The sequence below is a fragment of the Peromyscus leucopus genome, chromosome 14, assembly GCF_004664715.2.
Source record: "Peromyscus leucopus breed LL Stock chromosome 14, UCI_PerLeu_2.1, whole genome shotgun sequence".
Taxonomy (NCBI): Eukaryota; Metazoa; Chordata; class Mammalia; order Rodentia; family Cricetidae; genus Peromyscus; species Peromyscus leucopus.
Genome location: NC_051075.1, coordinates 22,172,658 through 22,189,689, shown reverse-complemented (window position 1 = coordinate 22,189,689; position 17,032 = coordinate 22,172,658). Strand labels below are relative to the sequence as shown.

The window sequence follows — 17,032 nt, the reverse complement described above, 5'->3', positions numbered from 1 at the left end:
AGTTGTGAAGCATTCTATAAAACTGATCTCAGCTCTTCAGAAATGTCAACATGGTGAGGACCAAAGAAGGGATTAAGAGTATGAAAAACTACTCGGGATCAAGAAGACACAAGCTAAAAGGCCTGTGTGGTCACTGTTGGGGCACCAGACTGAAGGTAAAGGCACCAAAAAGAGCACATCTTGACAGTGGAGAAATTTTAATAAGGATTATTAAGTTATATTGTATAGTATTATAGACTTGTAGAAAATGCCCTTGTTCCTGGCCACATCAACTCAACTCTTTACAAATGAAGTGTTGTACTCCAGAAATAAATTTCAAATGGTACAATCGTACAAGAAGTTTTTTTTTTGTGTGTATGTGTGTGTGTGTGTGTGTGTGTGTGTGTGTGTGTGCTTGTGTGCGGTGTGATGTGGAGAGGGAGAGAAAGATATATCAAATATTAACAGTAATTGTAACTGAATAATAAGTATGCGGACATTATTCTTCTACCACTTGGCTTTTCCAGAGATTCACTTCTCATGGTTCAATCCAGCAGACCATATGACGTATCAATTTGTTCATCTGAGTTTTGAAAATGTAGAGAGACTAGATACAAGGCAAATAAGTGGGTCTGGGGAAAATTCATTTGGAGAAGAATCATAATTGTTGTATTCAAGGGTATGAGCAGAGGGAAACCTGTAACCTGTTGGAGACACAGAGCATGTTGGGTTACCTTTGGATGTCTGAGGTCACAACGCCTCACACCAGTGACTACTCAAGGAATGTTTGAATGCTGGAACAGATAAGTGAGCAAAGGGATGGAAGGTCAAATCTGTTGTCCATGAAGATGTCAGGTTCGATTCCAGTATAAAGAAAAGACTCAGGATGACTCCAGCACTAGGCTGGACCACTGAAGGAAGTCAGGAATCCTTATTTGATTCACTTGTTTATTTGTTTATTTATTGAAATTTACAATAATAGAATAAACATATATCTTGAATATACTTTAGAGAAAACTCAGCACTTAAATGTCCAGACGCTTCTCTACATGTATGATGAAGACAGTCCCTTGACTTCAAGGGTTCCGTCTGTTAACATTCAGTTGGGTTGAAATGGATCTGAAATCAGGACATATTAAGGGCAGTTGGAGGAACAGTGCTTAGGAGAGAGAGGAACTGTCCTCAATTACCTGCAGGGTGACCATGGGACAGAAGGAGTCCTCTGGGCTGCTGGCTCTGCAGGAGACACAGGACCAATGAGCAAAACTCAGAGTGGGGGAGGGGCACCCTGTAGACATTAGCAACCTAAGGAAGCACATTCTAACAGAAACACATGCCCAGCAGAGGGACACTTTGCTTTACCAAATAACAAGCCATTGTCATGGGACATGTGTAGATAGAGTTGTTTGAGTTAATACACACCAAATGGGCTGTTTTTGAGGGTAACTGGGAAGGTAGCGTCTACACAGGATGAGAAACTGAGGCGCCTCCATCCCTCTGACTGGAAAAGGCATTGATGAACCCAAAAATCAACCTAAAAGTTTGGTGTTAAAGTTAGGTAGATAACTAATAAATATTTTCAAATCCTAAGTCTTCATGAGTACATAGGAGGCCAACAGTACACTATGGCCCATTATTTCTTTGAATGTCTACCCAATGAACACAGACTTGATATTAATTACTGACCAAGAGAAATTCAGGTTGTCTCCATATATAAAATAATGCCATATCCTAAAACAGGTCCAAAGATGTCCAAATATGTCCACGTCTCTAGGGTTTGTCTTTCTCTGTACCTCAGGCTACTATCCCTGCGCATTCTATGACTGCCTTGAGTCTAGCTAATTTTCCCGCACTTCCCCCTCTACCATACGCTTATGTCTAACGTCTTCCCCTCACAATCCTCATCAACACTATAACTAGATGTCTCCCAAAGACTCCTCCGGAAGAAGTCACTACATATTCAAAAGCCTAGAACGAACCATCCATTTAAAAAATATGTGCAGGAAAGGTTAGAAGGGGCAAAACCCACACAAAATTATTAAGGCGGTGAAATTACAGACAAGTGATATTTAAGTATTCCTGGGATGGTGCTAGTAAAGTTCCAATCATACAATAAAATAAAGCCCCAAATAAACTACAAGTACACCTAGTACACTGTACTCAAAGCTCCAACTCAACTCTGTAAACACCTTTCAGTCCTCTCCGTTCGGCCTTTTCCCTATCACTCCGTAGGGAACCCCTGCTGGCACTCTGCCCTCTACTCTCTCCTACCTTTCTCTTTGCCCCTTTCCCTTGCTGTGGTCTCTCTCACTGTGAGTCTTTCCCTACACTTGCATTCTCCCTCACCTGTAGGGCACCATGGCATGTCTTCTGTGTGGGCAGCCATTTTGTCCCTAACACAGGTCAGCCTCCAAAGGCAGCCTATCGTTCCATCGTTCATAGCTGCATTCCCTGAATCTAGAATAGTGACTTGCAGACAAAAGATGCTAATGAGTGATCTGGTGAATGAATGATTGTCATTTCTGTGGCTACAAACTTCTGTCATGTTCTCTTTTTGAAATCTAATTATATACTGTGTGTGGCTTCACTTTGCATATCTTTTTTTTGTCATATGTTTTAATGCAGGAATCTCAGAATAAAGATTTTATACATATATTCCATGTTACCCCACTCAATACTCTGATTCAGCAGATTCTGTGGAATACCTACTGTGTCAGGCACTTTAGTAGGAGTGATGCTATAAACTAAAAGCTGCATTTTTCAAGCCCCCCCCCAAAACACCAAATGGAATATTTCTCTGCTGACTTTCTTAACAAAATAAATACACCTGAAATCTACAGTTTAAATAAAATAATACTCATTTTTCTATACTTTTTACCATCCACCAAACCCATTCAAATAATTATTTAAAATAAATTAGGACATGTAGGAGATCTCCAAACACAACTTTAAATCATTAACAAGTATAAATAAAAGCATGTAGTATAAAGTGGTTTTGATGTAGGGGAAATGGCCTTTAAACACCTGCTATTTCAGGATGTTTACTTACAGTGAGCAGAAAGACTCTGAAAGCTATGAAGGCTACAGGCCTAGTCTGTAGTTTAAGCAACTTAAGCCTTTTGTGCAATATGGATATTTGGGAAGCTGATACATGTTATTTTTTTTTCAGAACCAGATGCAAGAATTTGGTAAAGAACACAGGTAGAAGAGATCGTCAATTTTCCTTCCCCCCATAAGCTATTTTATTATGCCAATTTTAATTATCATGCAATCAAACGGGTTTAAGGCTTATATTCTCCACATCACTGACATCACAAACATGAAAGCATTTTATACTGTCATACATCAACGTGTGTACTAGCTTATACATATATACAGAAATTATTCACACATCTTAACCTTGCTATTTCCTCCTCTCAAACCAACATACTATTACCATGAAAGCAGCTTTTTAATTAATGGTATAAGAAATACAGCAAGGCACACTGTTTTAAAAAAACGTTTTTCGCATTACCACCTCAAGAAGCATAGAAACCAAAAACAAACTTAATAGTAGAATGTACCAGTTTACAATATACAACACTGTTATAGTTGTTTCTTGAAGTGCTGCATAGATTATTATTAAAAAGAAATAACGAAAATGGCGCTTTTAAATGTCACTTAATTTTGTACTAAGGACCAATATGTCTCCTCTATACTACAATCCAATCAAGGGTTGGCTTTTTAGGTAGATCTCTTTCAAGAAACATAGGTATAATACCATGAAAAAATTTCAGAGCAAAACATACAATTAATTGGTCAAGTACTGGCAGGGAGGGGTATCATTCCAGTGGGTTTAATGGACCATTGATTTGGTGAACTACAGAGCGTTAAGGAGGAGGCAGGACGGGAGAGGCAAACGAAGTCTTGCTGGAGAGAGAGGGCTGGCAGAGGTAGCTTGGGACAGGGATCCATGGGAGAGCAAGCAGCTTTGTGGAAATAAGAGATCACCTAAAGAGAAGCAATGCACACATCCAGATCACAAGGCCCACGTGGACAGACCGCGTTCAGAGGGAAGGTTCATCTTCAGAAAGTCAGTGTGACAGGCGGCAGTGATGGGACCCAAGACCAGCCCAGTGTGGATCAGGCCAGCCCTGAGCTGCAGCCAGGCTATCTACAGGAAACAAAAAGAGGACAGGAAAAGGTTTCAGAAGTGTCTCCATCATTTGCAGAACGAAGTCCTTTCAGGAAGCTGCCGTGGGGGGTCAGCTACTAAAGATCTGAAATGAGAGGTCAGGAGATGGGACTGTCCACTAGCTCAAGGCTCAAACTACAAACCAAACCAAACCATTTCAGTTCACTAAGACATCCAGATACTTTCAGACATTTATACGGTTTCAAAAAATCAAGTATGATCATCTTTTCTCTGGGTCATCAACTCATTCATTCTTCTGTGGGTGAGCTCAGTTTTATCAAGAGAGTTCCAAATCTGTATGAAAATGTCAGGCGGTTAATACCAAGGGATGCGACGATATACGGACAACAGTTCACAGACTGGGTTCCTGGCTCTCTGGCTAGCACTCCCTTCAGTAATTTTTGTGTGATGTTGAACAAATCTATTATGTAGTGATGAAACACTCACAAAATTGTGATAATCTTGAATGCTTTAGATCCATGCCTACAAATGGGTATAATTAGAATTCACAGCTCAAATGTTACTGTGTTTCATTTTTAGGTACAGGAAACATTGTGGAGACTAAACTGATTCAATTCTCTTTTTATGTGTGAGGATTGATACAAATGTGTTCCAAGCTCATTCTGGCCTACTTATTTCTAAATGGCTATAACACCTGGTCAAATCAGAGAAACATCTAAATTCCAGGATACAATTACTTTAGGTTGTCAGACCGGCTCTCAAAGAAAGCAGGCCTCCGCCTGCCGGGGTGTAATCTAAATGTTCAAGTGCTATAGCGGGGCTTGTCCTGACCTCTTAGAAGCAAATATTCTTCTGTGTCTTTCTGTCTCTCTCTATAAACTTACAACCGTGTGTAGGAGTCAGAAAAAGTCTTCCAACTGTAGTTCCCACTACAGCCAAACAGGATGTTGAGAAGAGAGGGGAAGCGAGCGGGAATGGGGAGACAGACAGAGGCAGATGGAACAGAATTTGGTACAGTAAAATAATGCAGTAATTCAAGAAAGCACAGTGCAGCATTGCTCAAATGCTGAGGATGTGACTCATCAGAAATCTGCCACTGAGCAGGGAATCCTCGGGTGAAGCAAATCCTGTCTCAGTAAAGAGCTGGCAATTCAATTCCCTGTGGGTAATCAAGTCTTTCAACTTGGCACTCTTGGGAACAGGCAGGCCAAACGGGCTCAAGGCCAAGTCCTCGTGTGTGTGTGTGTGTGTGTGTGTGTGTGTGTGTGTGTGTGTGAGAGAGAGAGAGAGAGAGAGAGAGAGAGAGAGAGAGAGAGAAAGAGAGAGAGAGAGAGAGAGAGAGAGAGAGAGAGGCTGACTTTATTCAATAAAAGCTTTTTTATTTAGCATGGGAAGTTATTCAGAAGTCCCAGATAATTCAAATCGCATCCAGAAGAGCCTTGGTTTAGTAAGGTGATTTAAAGGTAGGTTTTACAAGACTATCTGTGTAGTGTCTAGTGAACTAATAATGCACATGCTCCCAGCGTAGTTTCCTAAACTGCTTGGCCAGCCTTGGGAAGCCCCACACAGTGCCAGTGTGTGATGAGAAGTGTTTGCTCCTACCACTCTCTCGGTTTATAAAAGCAAAGCAGCACTTTAACTGGTGCGTGTGCAAACCTGGGCACACGTGCATCAACGTCAACAGTCATCTGTGGCCACCACCACACTTGCAGATTGATAAAGTAGACCAGACAATGAAACTGAGACCAAAAGAAGTAATAAACACCCTCCTCCTGCCACCCACCCACCCACCCCCACATACCACACCACACCACACCACACCACACATGCACACAAACACACACACACCACACCACACCAGACATACACACAAACACACACACACCACACCCATACACATACCACACACACACACACACACACACGCACACACACACACACACACCACACACACACACACACACACACACACACACACACATCACTCACATACCATACACCACACATACCACACACACACACACACACACACACACACACACACACACACACACACATACACACACACCACATACGCATCAAACCATCAGAAAACCTGAAGGAGAAGACATGAAAGAACACACTGGCTGCACATGAGGAGTTAACTTTTCATGCGGCAGGATTTACCCAGCCTGAAATTTAGGGTTAAACCATTCATCAAAGATCACAGGCTTATGATGAGGATTATGAAGAAATAACTGTCAGAATACAGCAGAAAGATTAGTGCAAAGTACATCTCTTAGGCAGGTCCTAGGAGGCATTCCAGACATACGCCGTGTGCTTCCTCCAAATTAGGCAGAAAGAGCTGTGTCTATGCAGTTACCTTGCCTTTGATGTGATTTGCTCTAACTGACCTCTCTATTTTTACAGAAATACGACGCACAAATGGATCCAGTGAAAAGCCCAGCAGTGTGTCTGGAAATAAGTGCACACGCACACACTGTTAGGCCACACTAAAGCTTCTCAAATGGGTTCAGAGGTTTTTAATTTGAACATAGTAAATGAAATAATTTTCAGAACTCTTCGAAAAGAATTTGTTCTGGTTGCAGACTATATGCACGGTTCTAAGTCATAAACAGTTTTGGATGGAATTGTAATCATTTCATCATCTGAGAATTTATTTCTGGGAAAAGAGTTCCAGTAAATTGGCCTTGGTGAATTGTGCTGTCCTGATACAAAGAAGGTCCCATCGAATGGTCCTCAAATGGTTTTTAAAAGGAAAAGCTTTCGCTGTTTGGGACCTTATAGGAAGCACAATGACAACAAATGAGCTCATCCGATGTGACGGGTCACAGTCACCAGTACCGTTACTACACGTCCTAACACCAAGTGCTGAACGCTTAGCAGCATTTTCAGATTGGCTAACTTCTCAGGTGACAGTACTCTGACTATGTGAAAGTTTACTAGCCCCCAAAACCAGGCACCAAGGTGTTTTGTTAACATGACATTGCAACACACACAGACATGCATGCACTCACATGTGAACACACACGTGCACACACCCCCTCAAACGTGGATAGAAGCAACATATGGCTGTTGACATAGCTCTGGGCTGATAATGAGTCACTGGGGGGCGATGTCAGTTCTGCAGAAGTAAAATCTGGCTGCTTCTCTCTTTGCCCACAACAGCGCCCAGAGTGGGGTGCAACAGAACCCTGCTGATGGCCAGGCAAGCCGCTAGCAGTTTTATGCTGTCTATGCTTGTAAAATGTGAGGATTACAGAGGTCCATCAGCACCTTCGCTTCCCTCAAAGTCAAAAAAAAAAAGGGAATTGCTCATCATTTATATTTCATCTCAATTCCATTTCTCTATGTGAGGGAAAGAGTCTCCCAGAGGATCAAACAGGGAGCAGGCATTCCGGAGGCTTCTCCAGGGCCAGAGCTTTCTCTGCTCCAGATCTCAGCAGGACTGGGGACTCAGTTGGTCGCAGTCACAGGGTGGCATACTCTGAGTGCCCGTTGCTTTCAAGCCTTTATCCCCTCTCAGAAAACAAAGTCAGCCAGGCTCTCGCTGGCCTTCTGGGGAGGTGGGCAGAGCCTGCATCCAATCAGTCCTAACAGAGCTGGCTCTGAGGCAGCTTCTGGAATCCCAGTTACTCTCCCTTAATGGTCAGTTTTACTGCATACTGATGGAGGATGTGATTATAGGGTGGGCACGACTCACAGAAAACACATTTCTCTCTTTCCTACTTTTGTCCTCGCTCTCAGCCAACTGTAAATAGGGTCTGAAATAGAAAATTAGTGAAGCTACATTAGTAAGTAGGATGGCTTTCTTCAGTTTTGCATACTGAGTTTATTTTTAGGGTACATGTATGGTATAGATTGCCCCCGTCTCTCCCCATTCTAGCAGCTCTACATAGAATCACACATTTTAATGAGCTTAGGGCACAGGTGTTGCAGAAAAAAAAATAATGATGTTTGCCATTCATCTTTCAAATTAAATAATGTGTTCTTAAATAGTAACTTTTTTCATAATACATTATGGGAACAACATTTATCTGTCACATTTTAAAAGATGTATTTGTAATAAATGTAAATTACTTTTAGAAAATCAGTAATTAGGCTCATCAAAAAATAAACAATCTGCCACAAAAAAGATAATCTTTAGCATAGTTAAGTATAATAACTGTTATTTGAATAAGTTAACAAATTAGGGTAGATTGCTTCTGTAATTCATTTCCTATAGCACGAGTTTAGGTTACGCATTAGGCTTCTGCGGTGGGGGTGGAGATGACACTAGGCACCTCATACTTTGGTGAAATACAACTCTCATATCTGAAAGCTAAATTTCTCCTTAAACTTGATCGAGGAGGTACATTCATCACTAAGGTCTAGAAATGGGAAATAACAGAATCTTTGTGTCACTTTTAGAGCTATCTCCCCATCTCAGAATTATCAATCAATAGCTGTCTTATTAAATATGAAAAGTAGGATGACGTTCTTATAAAAACTTGATGGCAATCAGCCTGTCACCTTCAGGCAAACTTCAAAAATTCTGTTTTTATCAAGGCACCATTAAGTTGTCATGTACTTCCCCAGTATTTGTGTTCTGTACTGGTTCTCAGTCTGTGTGTGTTTAAGTAAGGGGCTCTCCTGCATCCGCTTTCTCCTCCTGTTGGAATTCTCAGGCATGGCCATGATTAGGAGCTGTGACAATACAGCCTCTACCAGGAAAATGAGTGTGATGATAGTTATGTTGGGTAGAAGCATAAAGAGAAAGCCCAGGTCTGGAGACACAGTCCTTGTTCATCCCTGGGCAGTTCCAAGTAGGAGCTCAAGTGAGGAATGCAGTTACTGAGCATGCATTTTGATGATCAAGTATGACTGCAACTTGGATGGTATTTTTCTCCCCCAGTTGAAGAGTTCAAAGCCCTAAACATGGATCAGGTGTTTCCTCAGATACTGTATCGCTTTTGACAAAATGATAAAATGAATGTCATTTAAATGCCAAATTCTTACCAGTTTTCTCCCTTTGCGTTTCACTGTTGCAAACGTTTCTACTTAAATGTCTTATTCAGATATGTATATGTCATGACTGGCCATTCTGACTAGTCTTCTGTAGTGGTTCTATTAATGCAAACACACACACACACACACACACACACACACACACACACACACACACGCATGCACACATGCACACGCAGACACATACATACTCACACATACTCATACATACCTTTCAATGAGATGATTTCCATGCTTGGGGGCATTACATTCTACCTACGCATGTTTCTATGTCGATCTTCATGAAAGCTTACAAGCTTTTCTTTACAGGTTAAAGTTTGCGGGGTGGGATAGAGCATTGCCTTGGCTTTTGGCTGTTTTGCATTTAATGGGAGAGCTGGACTTTTCGATTTGGCTGAAGTAGTGTTATTTTCTTCTGGCATTCCTGATTCACCTTGGTTTCTTGAACTTCCATCTTTACTGGCCTGTCCTGAAGGAGCGGTGAGGTCTGAGCTTTCTGCACAGCCCTGGGACGCTTGGGATGCACCATCTACCTCCTTTCCATTGTCAGCTCCTTTCTGAGGGGAAGGTCCTGAAGGAGGCACCCTATCTGTCTCAGCGCGTGAGAAAGCAACCTCGTTGAGCACAGGAGAGCTTGCTGTGCCTTGTACTGGCATAGCAGCTCCATCCAGAACTGCCGATTCGGTTGGAAGGGCACTAGAGACACAGGCTTTCTCATCAACAAGTTCATCCTCAACACAAGCTTCAAAGAAGCATTCGATGTCTTCCTTGTCATCTAAGCTAAAGTCCACGGTGTCTGGTGGCAACGGGGTGCTGCTCTTCTCATCTACGTAACTGGTGACCTCCCCACAGTCGCTGTCATGGGATGACAGCGATAAGTAGGAATAAAAGTCCCCCTTTCTCAGGTGCATGGGCCGATGAGAATGTTCTAGGACTTTCTCCTTGATTTGAGTTAACGAAGTGGGAGCAGCCACCTCACTTTCAGGTTGGGATTTACTTTTGAGGGCCGTTGATGCCATGTCAATGATTTCCTTCACAAAGTCATGTACTGAACCATCTTCAGCATCCTTTTGATGGGAAACATCTGGCTGGCAGTTGCAACAGGAAGTGCTGTTGCTGAGAGAAGCACTTTCCTCCGTCTCATTTGGTTCGAGGAGGCAGCAACCAGCAGGTTTTCTAGCCCCACCTGGTGCATCGTCAGATGAAGTTTTTAGTCCATCGCTGTCTTGTCTGCTTTCAACTCTGGTTTCCAGCAGCAGTTCTGGGCAAGTGTTCTCAACGGGCGTGCGGGGGCCACTTTGATTTTCAGAATGGTGGAGGTTTGGACCTATCTGTGGAAGACGTCTATCATCTGGGGGACCAGGTTCCTTTCCAGCAACATTTGAACCATCTAAACTGTCTGTCAATGCTTTACACTCACTGTGCTTGGATTCAGAACTCTTTTCTGCATTTAAACCAAGGTTCTCTGATGCCTCTGAAATTCCATTGGGCTTCTCCTTTTGTCTTTCTGGAGTACTTTCAATATTGCCATTTTCCATGTCAGCCACCCGTGGATCTTTACTAACTTCATAAATATTTTTCTTGTTTTCACCTTCTGTTCCTAAGTCATGGGTTCTGGGTGAATTCTTCCCATTTCCATTGTTTTCAGAGAGACATTTTATGGAGCCATTTAGAAGGGCATCGATGTTTAGGGTGTCTGAGGAGTTGATCTTCTCACTCTGGCCTCCGCCTTCATTACCTTTCATTTCATCAGTGACATTGCACCGCTTCCTTTCTCTTGTCCAGGAAAATTTCGGTCTTATCCAAGTCTGCAGTTCATTCTTTATGTAGTCCAGCCCGGACATCAGATGGCTTTCTTCGTAGATTTCCTCATCTGTTGCAATGCTGGAATCATCGTCCTCATCTCTGAGGCGCGGCTCTTCTTCAGTCAGGGTGAGAGTGGAGCTGGAGAGAAGGTCACTGTCGTCCTCATCGTCTGTGCAAGCAGAGGTGCACGAGACATTCACGATCATGCTAACGTTGACGTCACTCTCGTCAGCCACAGAGCGGTTCAGGCGCTTCCGGAATGAGGCATTTGATTCTGGGACCTTGCGTTTGTGTAATGCGATATCTTCTGAACAGAGAGAAAGCTCATCACTGCTGCTCAGTTCTGTCAGAGATGCTGGTGAATCTTCATTGACAGAAGACGCGACATCCAACGACATCTGGCCAGCAAAGGGCATCTTTTGGGAACTGCTTTGGAGAGTGAGATCAGAAATGCTTCGCTTTATCTTTTGCTCCGAGGGGCTCTGGATATTCTCCAGGCGATTCAGGAGGTCTAATGTCCTCTTACTCAGCTCACCAACGGAGCCACTGCTCACGCTTATGTCCCCAGAGCTGTGACAGCTAAAAAGATCTTCATTGCTCTTATAGGATGTCAGCCAACTTTCTAAAGAAGTGCTTCGCTGGAGACTGTCACTGCCATTTTTAAAGATACCTAACCCAAACAAATCACCCCCTGGAGGAAGGGACTCTGTAGATGAGCTGCGAGATAGAAGGGAGAGCTGTCTGGCATTCTGAATGCCTGTGAATGTCTTCTCTTTTTCACTGCTTTTATAAGAGCTGCGACCCATTTCGTGGGGTGCCCTTGCCAACATCCTTTCATGGGGAGGCGCATCTGGTTGTAACTCCGAAGCCTGATGTTTAGGTTTGCAGGATTTTTTATCAAAATAAAAACCACCGAGAAGAGGGTCCTCCACATGTGCCTTTTCACTTTGTGACTGTTTCATTATCATTGGTAATTTGAGTTTTGAGCCTTGGAGGTATGAGTAATCATAAAATGTAAACACATCATGTTTTCCTTGTAATTCTTCTCCTAAACAATCAGTGGTGTGTTTGGTAACACTGTTTAAATCTCCAGCTTTTCCATTTACACAACCCACTGGTGAGATGGATGACTGAGAGATATTTGGAAGCGTAATGCATTCCTCCTCATCTTTAAATTTTTGCTTTAACACGTTGACTGCATCTCCCATTTGTGGGTCCAGATGTTCAGTTTCAGGGTTACTTGGGGACCCATCTACCATACCAAACAAACACATTTCAGAGCTGGTAGGCATTTCATTGTCTCCTTCACTGACAATTCCACTCTCGCTGCCTGAATTCTGGCTCACGTCTCCACTGTGACACGGGCAAGACCTCCCCAAACTGGAGCCCCCTAAAAGATCTGGCAAGGATTTTGTGGATGAAAATGAAGAATCTTTACTGAGGCTCTTAGTTAAAATGCCAGGCTGTGCCGTGCCTGTAAGCTTTGGGCTGCTATTCAGAAACGGAGTATGACCGTCCTTGTGGAGCGCAACGTTGTGAAGACTGTACACTTGATAAATGTGTGGGCTGGAAGGTGCGGTGATGTTTGAGGTATACTGGGACCCCCCACAGTCACCTGCCTCATCCTCATAACCAGGGTCCTGGTGGTGTGTCTCTTCAAGCTTCAGGGAGGGTATAATAGGCTCTGGGTCTTGATCAAGGTCATTTGATTCTTCGTGCAGACTAATTAGCTTATTACTTATATCTGTTTCATCCCATTCTAAGGCATCTTCACTCATTCCATTCAGGTCCATCAAGCCAGGATCGATCACATTCAAAGTCTCCTGTATAGAAGGGAGGAGAGAGCAGAGTGGAGAGAGAGGGGTGGGAGAGAGAGAGAGAGAGAGAGAGAGAGAGAGAGAGAGAGAGAGAGAGAGAGAGAGAGAGAGAGAGAGAGAGAATTAGAGAATGTAAGTGGGGAACTTTGATCTATTATAATCTCTTGGAAGTTAGAAAATGGAACTGAAATACAGGTTTGAAGTAGCATCTTCAATAATTCTGCTCCTCTTTGAAATAATAGCCAAACACTTTGGGGACGCTTTTCTATCAACAAGGACTGTCACGGAGGCATGAATGCACATTCAAATGTGAGATCAGTATTCCATGATCACATGGTCATTTATGGATTTAACCATTTCCTGTTGATTGTACTATATTTGAAATCTTAGTTTGGGTTGATTATTGTGGCTTGAATATGAAATGTGTCACATAGGCTCATGTTTTGAAAGTGTGGTGCCCACCTGATCAGTACTACTTTGGGAGCTTCTGGAGATCTTTGTGGGTAAGATTGAACTGGAAAAAATATGTCACTTGAAGTGGGTCCTTGGGAGGCTCTTGTCCTTGCTCCTTTCTCTGCTATTTCTTCACAGCAGAGCAAACAACAATCCTCTGCCACATGCCCAAAGACATGGGGTCAAGTAGTCATGAAGGCAACCCTCGGAAACTATGAACCAAAAGAAGTCCCCCTGAGGTTAAGTGAAATATCTTAGTTAGTAGTGTTATTTGGAAGTAGCTAAAACTTGTCTGCTATATGCAGGTTAAAGAGAGGAGTCCATGAAGTTGCTTAGGGTACATTTATTCTCAGACTCGTTCACTTCATGAGTCTATAATAGAATGCTGTCGGCAGTGGTGCATTGCAACCTTCTTGCCTCAATTTCTGGGTTCTCCACTGAAAGTCCCATTTACCTGGGAGCCTAGAACACAGTATACCCCTTATTTTTTTCTTTCTTTTCTAGGCACTGCCATGAGAACTAGTCCCTGCCTTCTGTTAGACCCAAGATGAGCAACGCCCACATCTTCCTGAGTTTTCCAAGGGCAGCTCCTGAGTCATTGTTTCCTCGATCCCTTTCTTCTTTGTGAGAGAGACTTCGCTTTGACTTTTGTTAACCATCACTATTGGTCCCACCTATGCTTCTTACAGGTAAAATCTTCCAGCTGCAAGTAATAGCTATCTAAAGACTTTCCTGACCCACAGGAATGCCAGAGCCCAGACACCCTTATGCGGCTCTCTGCCTGTCTCCATGAGGACTCCATGTTCTCCTGGACATTTCACTGCTGTTTATGTAAAACTAAATGCATCCTTGGATGTAGCAGTTAAATGGGCTCCTGCGGCATCCTCTCTTGTTATCCAGCTACGCGGTAACATTGTGAAGCCAAGGAAAGTGAGGAATGCACCGGGGGCCCTGACAGCTTCCCCTACCATAGGACCGCAGGGAGCATGCGCAGTTCCTCCTATGTTTATGCTGAGGAGGCAGTTGATTAGTCAGTCAATTCTAGACTAGTTGATGGCCTGACTCTTCTCACCAGCTCCGTTCCCTGTACAAGTTAGTTAAGCTTTCCGAGCATCGATACCCTCACCTATAAAATAGATACAGCTCTATGGATCTTTTCAAAACCATTCTTGGGATGAAATGTGAAATAATTTTAAGTTCCCAGGAAAGTAGCCAATATTTGGGAACTGATTCATACCATGTACAGAATGGCTCATAAGCTCCTTGCCTCCTCCTTGGCTGTCTCCTTCTCACCATTCCTTCCCATCTACTCTTAAAAACAAATCATGATCTGATAGTAAGGAGGGGGCAATTCCATAACAAGCCAGGGGTTTCTCATTACAAGTCAGATCATCTCAACTGTCTGGCTGAGAAACAGGCCACGCTGCCCTCATCCAATAGTGGTAGGAAGACAGTCTCACCTGGAGCACATCACATCAACATTCTTAAGGTCTTTCCTACAGCCAGTAGTTAAAGGATGCCACACAAAAATAGTGTAAACCAGCCATTAGTGCTTTCTTATCCTGGCTATGAAGAGATTGTCTGCATAACCCGATTTAGTTTAAAGGAGTCCAATTATAAGGTAAACATTAACTAGAGGATATTTAAATCTTTTCTAAAAGAGATCTTTCCTGCCACCGATGTCCCAGCAGTTAATCCAGTACATGGCCAGTTATCACCGCTGCTTAGATACCCATTCGCTGTGATGAATTTTTATTACAATTTCTGTTTATTCTTTGCTTACTGATAAAGTAAAGGACTAATGACCAGTCTGTATAGCCAGTGAATGTTAAACTCTTCAGCGGTCGGAGCAATCAATCAGTCTACTCAAATAGTGTATTAATTTCCAACACTGTCTGGCCAGACACAGTACTGACAGTGCTGATAAATAATTAAACTAGGCTTTCAGAGGCGTTCTTTGTTACTCTGCTCAACCTCAACATGTGACGGTGGAGGCTTTTCCAACAGGGTCTCACACCTGGGGACTCCACTGGAGGTGCAAGAATTGTGCCATCTTGTGCCAGGAGCTGAACCTATGTGACACTTGCAGCTCAGATTGTCTGGGGACACGGTCATGGTCAGAGACTTTATGGCTTTACAGTCCCTGAAGGAACGGATCAAAAGCCTTTGGGATAAAATGTTTCCACGGGAAAGGAGTAAACTTGGTTTATGATTTTTGCCTTAACTCTTGTCCTTTAAAACGCCCTAAAATTTCTATGTGTGATACTTCCAGGGACTGGCTGATGGGAATCTGCTTGGAAATCACTTACTTTGTAATTAAACATTTTCCATATTAAAGAAGTCTTTGCTGCTCAGCCTCATCCATTTCCTTTTCAGCTAACCTTGGCAGCTACTTTCACTTCCTCTTCTCTTTCCTTCTCCGTCCTTAGTCCCTCTGTAAGTAGAGATCTCCTCCCTCTTGCCTGTCATTTTGTATTCTAAAGAAATGAATGGCTATGATATTAATTGATAAAACTTTCCTTAGCTTTATAAGACCCAGGGCATCTCAGGATCAATGTACTGCTCTCCACTCCCTGTTCTGGTAGAAGCTCCACCTCAGCCCCTGGTACCCTGGCATCCATATACCCAAAGAGTCTGGAATGTTCTGTTAGAAGCCTACCTCTCTGCCCAGACCCTGCCTCTTAGAAAGTCCCACCAAACACAGCTCCTCCCCCAGAGATGCTCAAGACCACACCTGCAGGGTATTTAAACTGCACCCTAGAGAACAGACATGTGGTTTTTTGGTCTCTTTTTCCTGTTCCCTTTCTGGGGGTGGGGAGGGTGGGAGGAGATTCACCTGGGAACATTTTACCCATTAAACTTGGGCTTTTTCTAATTTGGTCTGATTTGGATTGCTGCATCAGCAGAGAGGCCTATCAGGTGCAGAAACTTTTCACACCCTGGGCTTTGATTCTATGAACATCCATTAGAATGTTTTGAAGAAGGAAAAAGACATACTGTAGATGACAAAGACCTCCTTTCAGTAGATGGCTTCCCTGGCCTTTTCCTTTCCCTCTCTAGACAAGCCATCTGAACCCCTAAAACCCTGAAAATAGAGCTTTGAGGAGCTAACTCCTCCATCTTCTTCAAGGTCAACTTTGCAATAAGCCAGTTTCTTTCCCAGAAACTCTGGACTCTATATTAACCTACAAGAGGAGGGCAGCCTGGACCTCAATTCCAGTAACACCTTCTGGTTTTGTATTAAATTTTGTAGCGCTTTAAATAAAACTCTCCATTTCCTGGGATTTAGTCTAAACCATAAAACATACCCCTAAGGCAAGAAGGAAGTAAAGATTTCCAAGAGGAAGGACATGAGGATCTTTACATAACTGGACAGTCCCCTTTGGTGCAACTGTTGGGGGCGGTGAGTGAGGCATCACAGAGACACATCCCATTTTCTTGGTGACAGCTCCACATAGCCAATAATTCTCAAACTAATGAAGTATTTGACTTATTCTTATTATTGCAATTTGTAAGGAAATTGCTTAGCACTTAAAAAAATGTACATATTCCCATACTTGATAAACTGGTAAGTCCAAATAGATTCACACCAAAATCTAAGAGCTTTTGAATAAAGCCCAATGGCTGATGAAGAGTAAATAAGGAACCAATGGAAAGCCTGTCACTGTGGAAATAATTCAGGCAGGGCCATTTAATTCATAAGTTTCTTTGGTTGGGTTTTAGGGAGGAAAAAGAGGAGATTCCAGAGAGGTGAGGTGCTAAGGGAATTGTCCTTCAGGTAAGAGTCTTATTAACATCTGCAGCTGCACAGAGGAGCCCCCACGGAGGGCCCAGG

The 17,032-nt window shown here is 42.9% G+C and overlaps 1 protein-coding gene across 2 annotated transcripts in view; it reads right to left on the bottom strand.

The window, feature by feature from the left end:
* Positions 1-361: 361 nt before the first annotated feature.
* Positions 362-17,032, bottom strand: part of Akap6 (A-kinase anchoring protein 6) — a 436,041-nt gene continuing 419,370 nt past the window's right edge. For both annotated transcript variants that reach the window (XM_028869697.2, XM_028869698.2), the window contains exons 13-14: positions 9,333-12,750; positions 362-4,132 (exon numbers count right to left, since the gene is read on the bottom strand). In XM_028869697.2, coding sequence (XP_028725530.1) covers positions 9,373-12,750 — 3,378 coding nt within the window. In that variant the 3' untranslated portion in view covers positions 362-4,132; positions 9,333-9,372. The remainder of the gene's footprint in view (positions 4,133-9,332; positions 12,751-17,032) is intronic.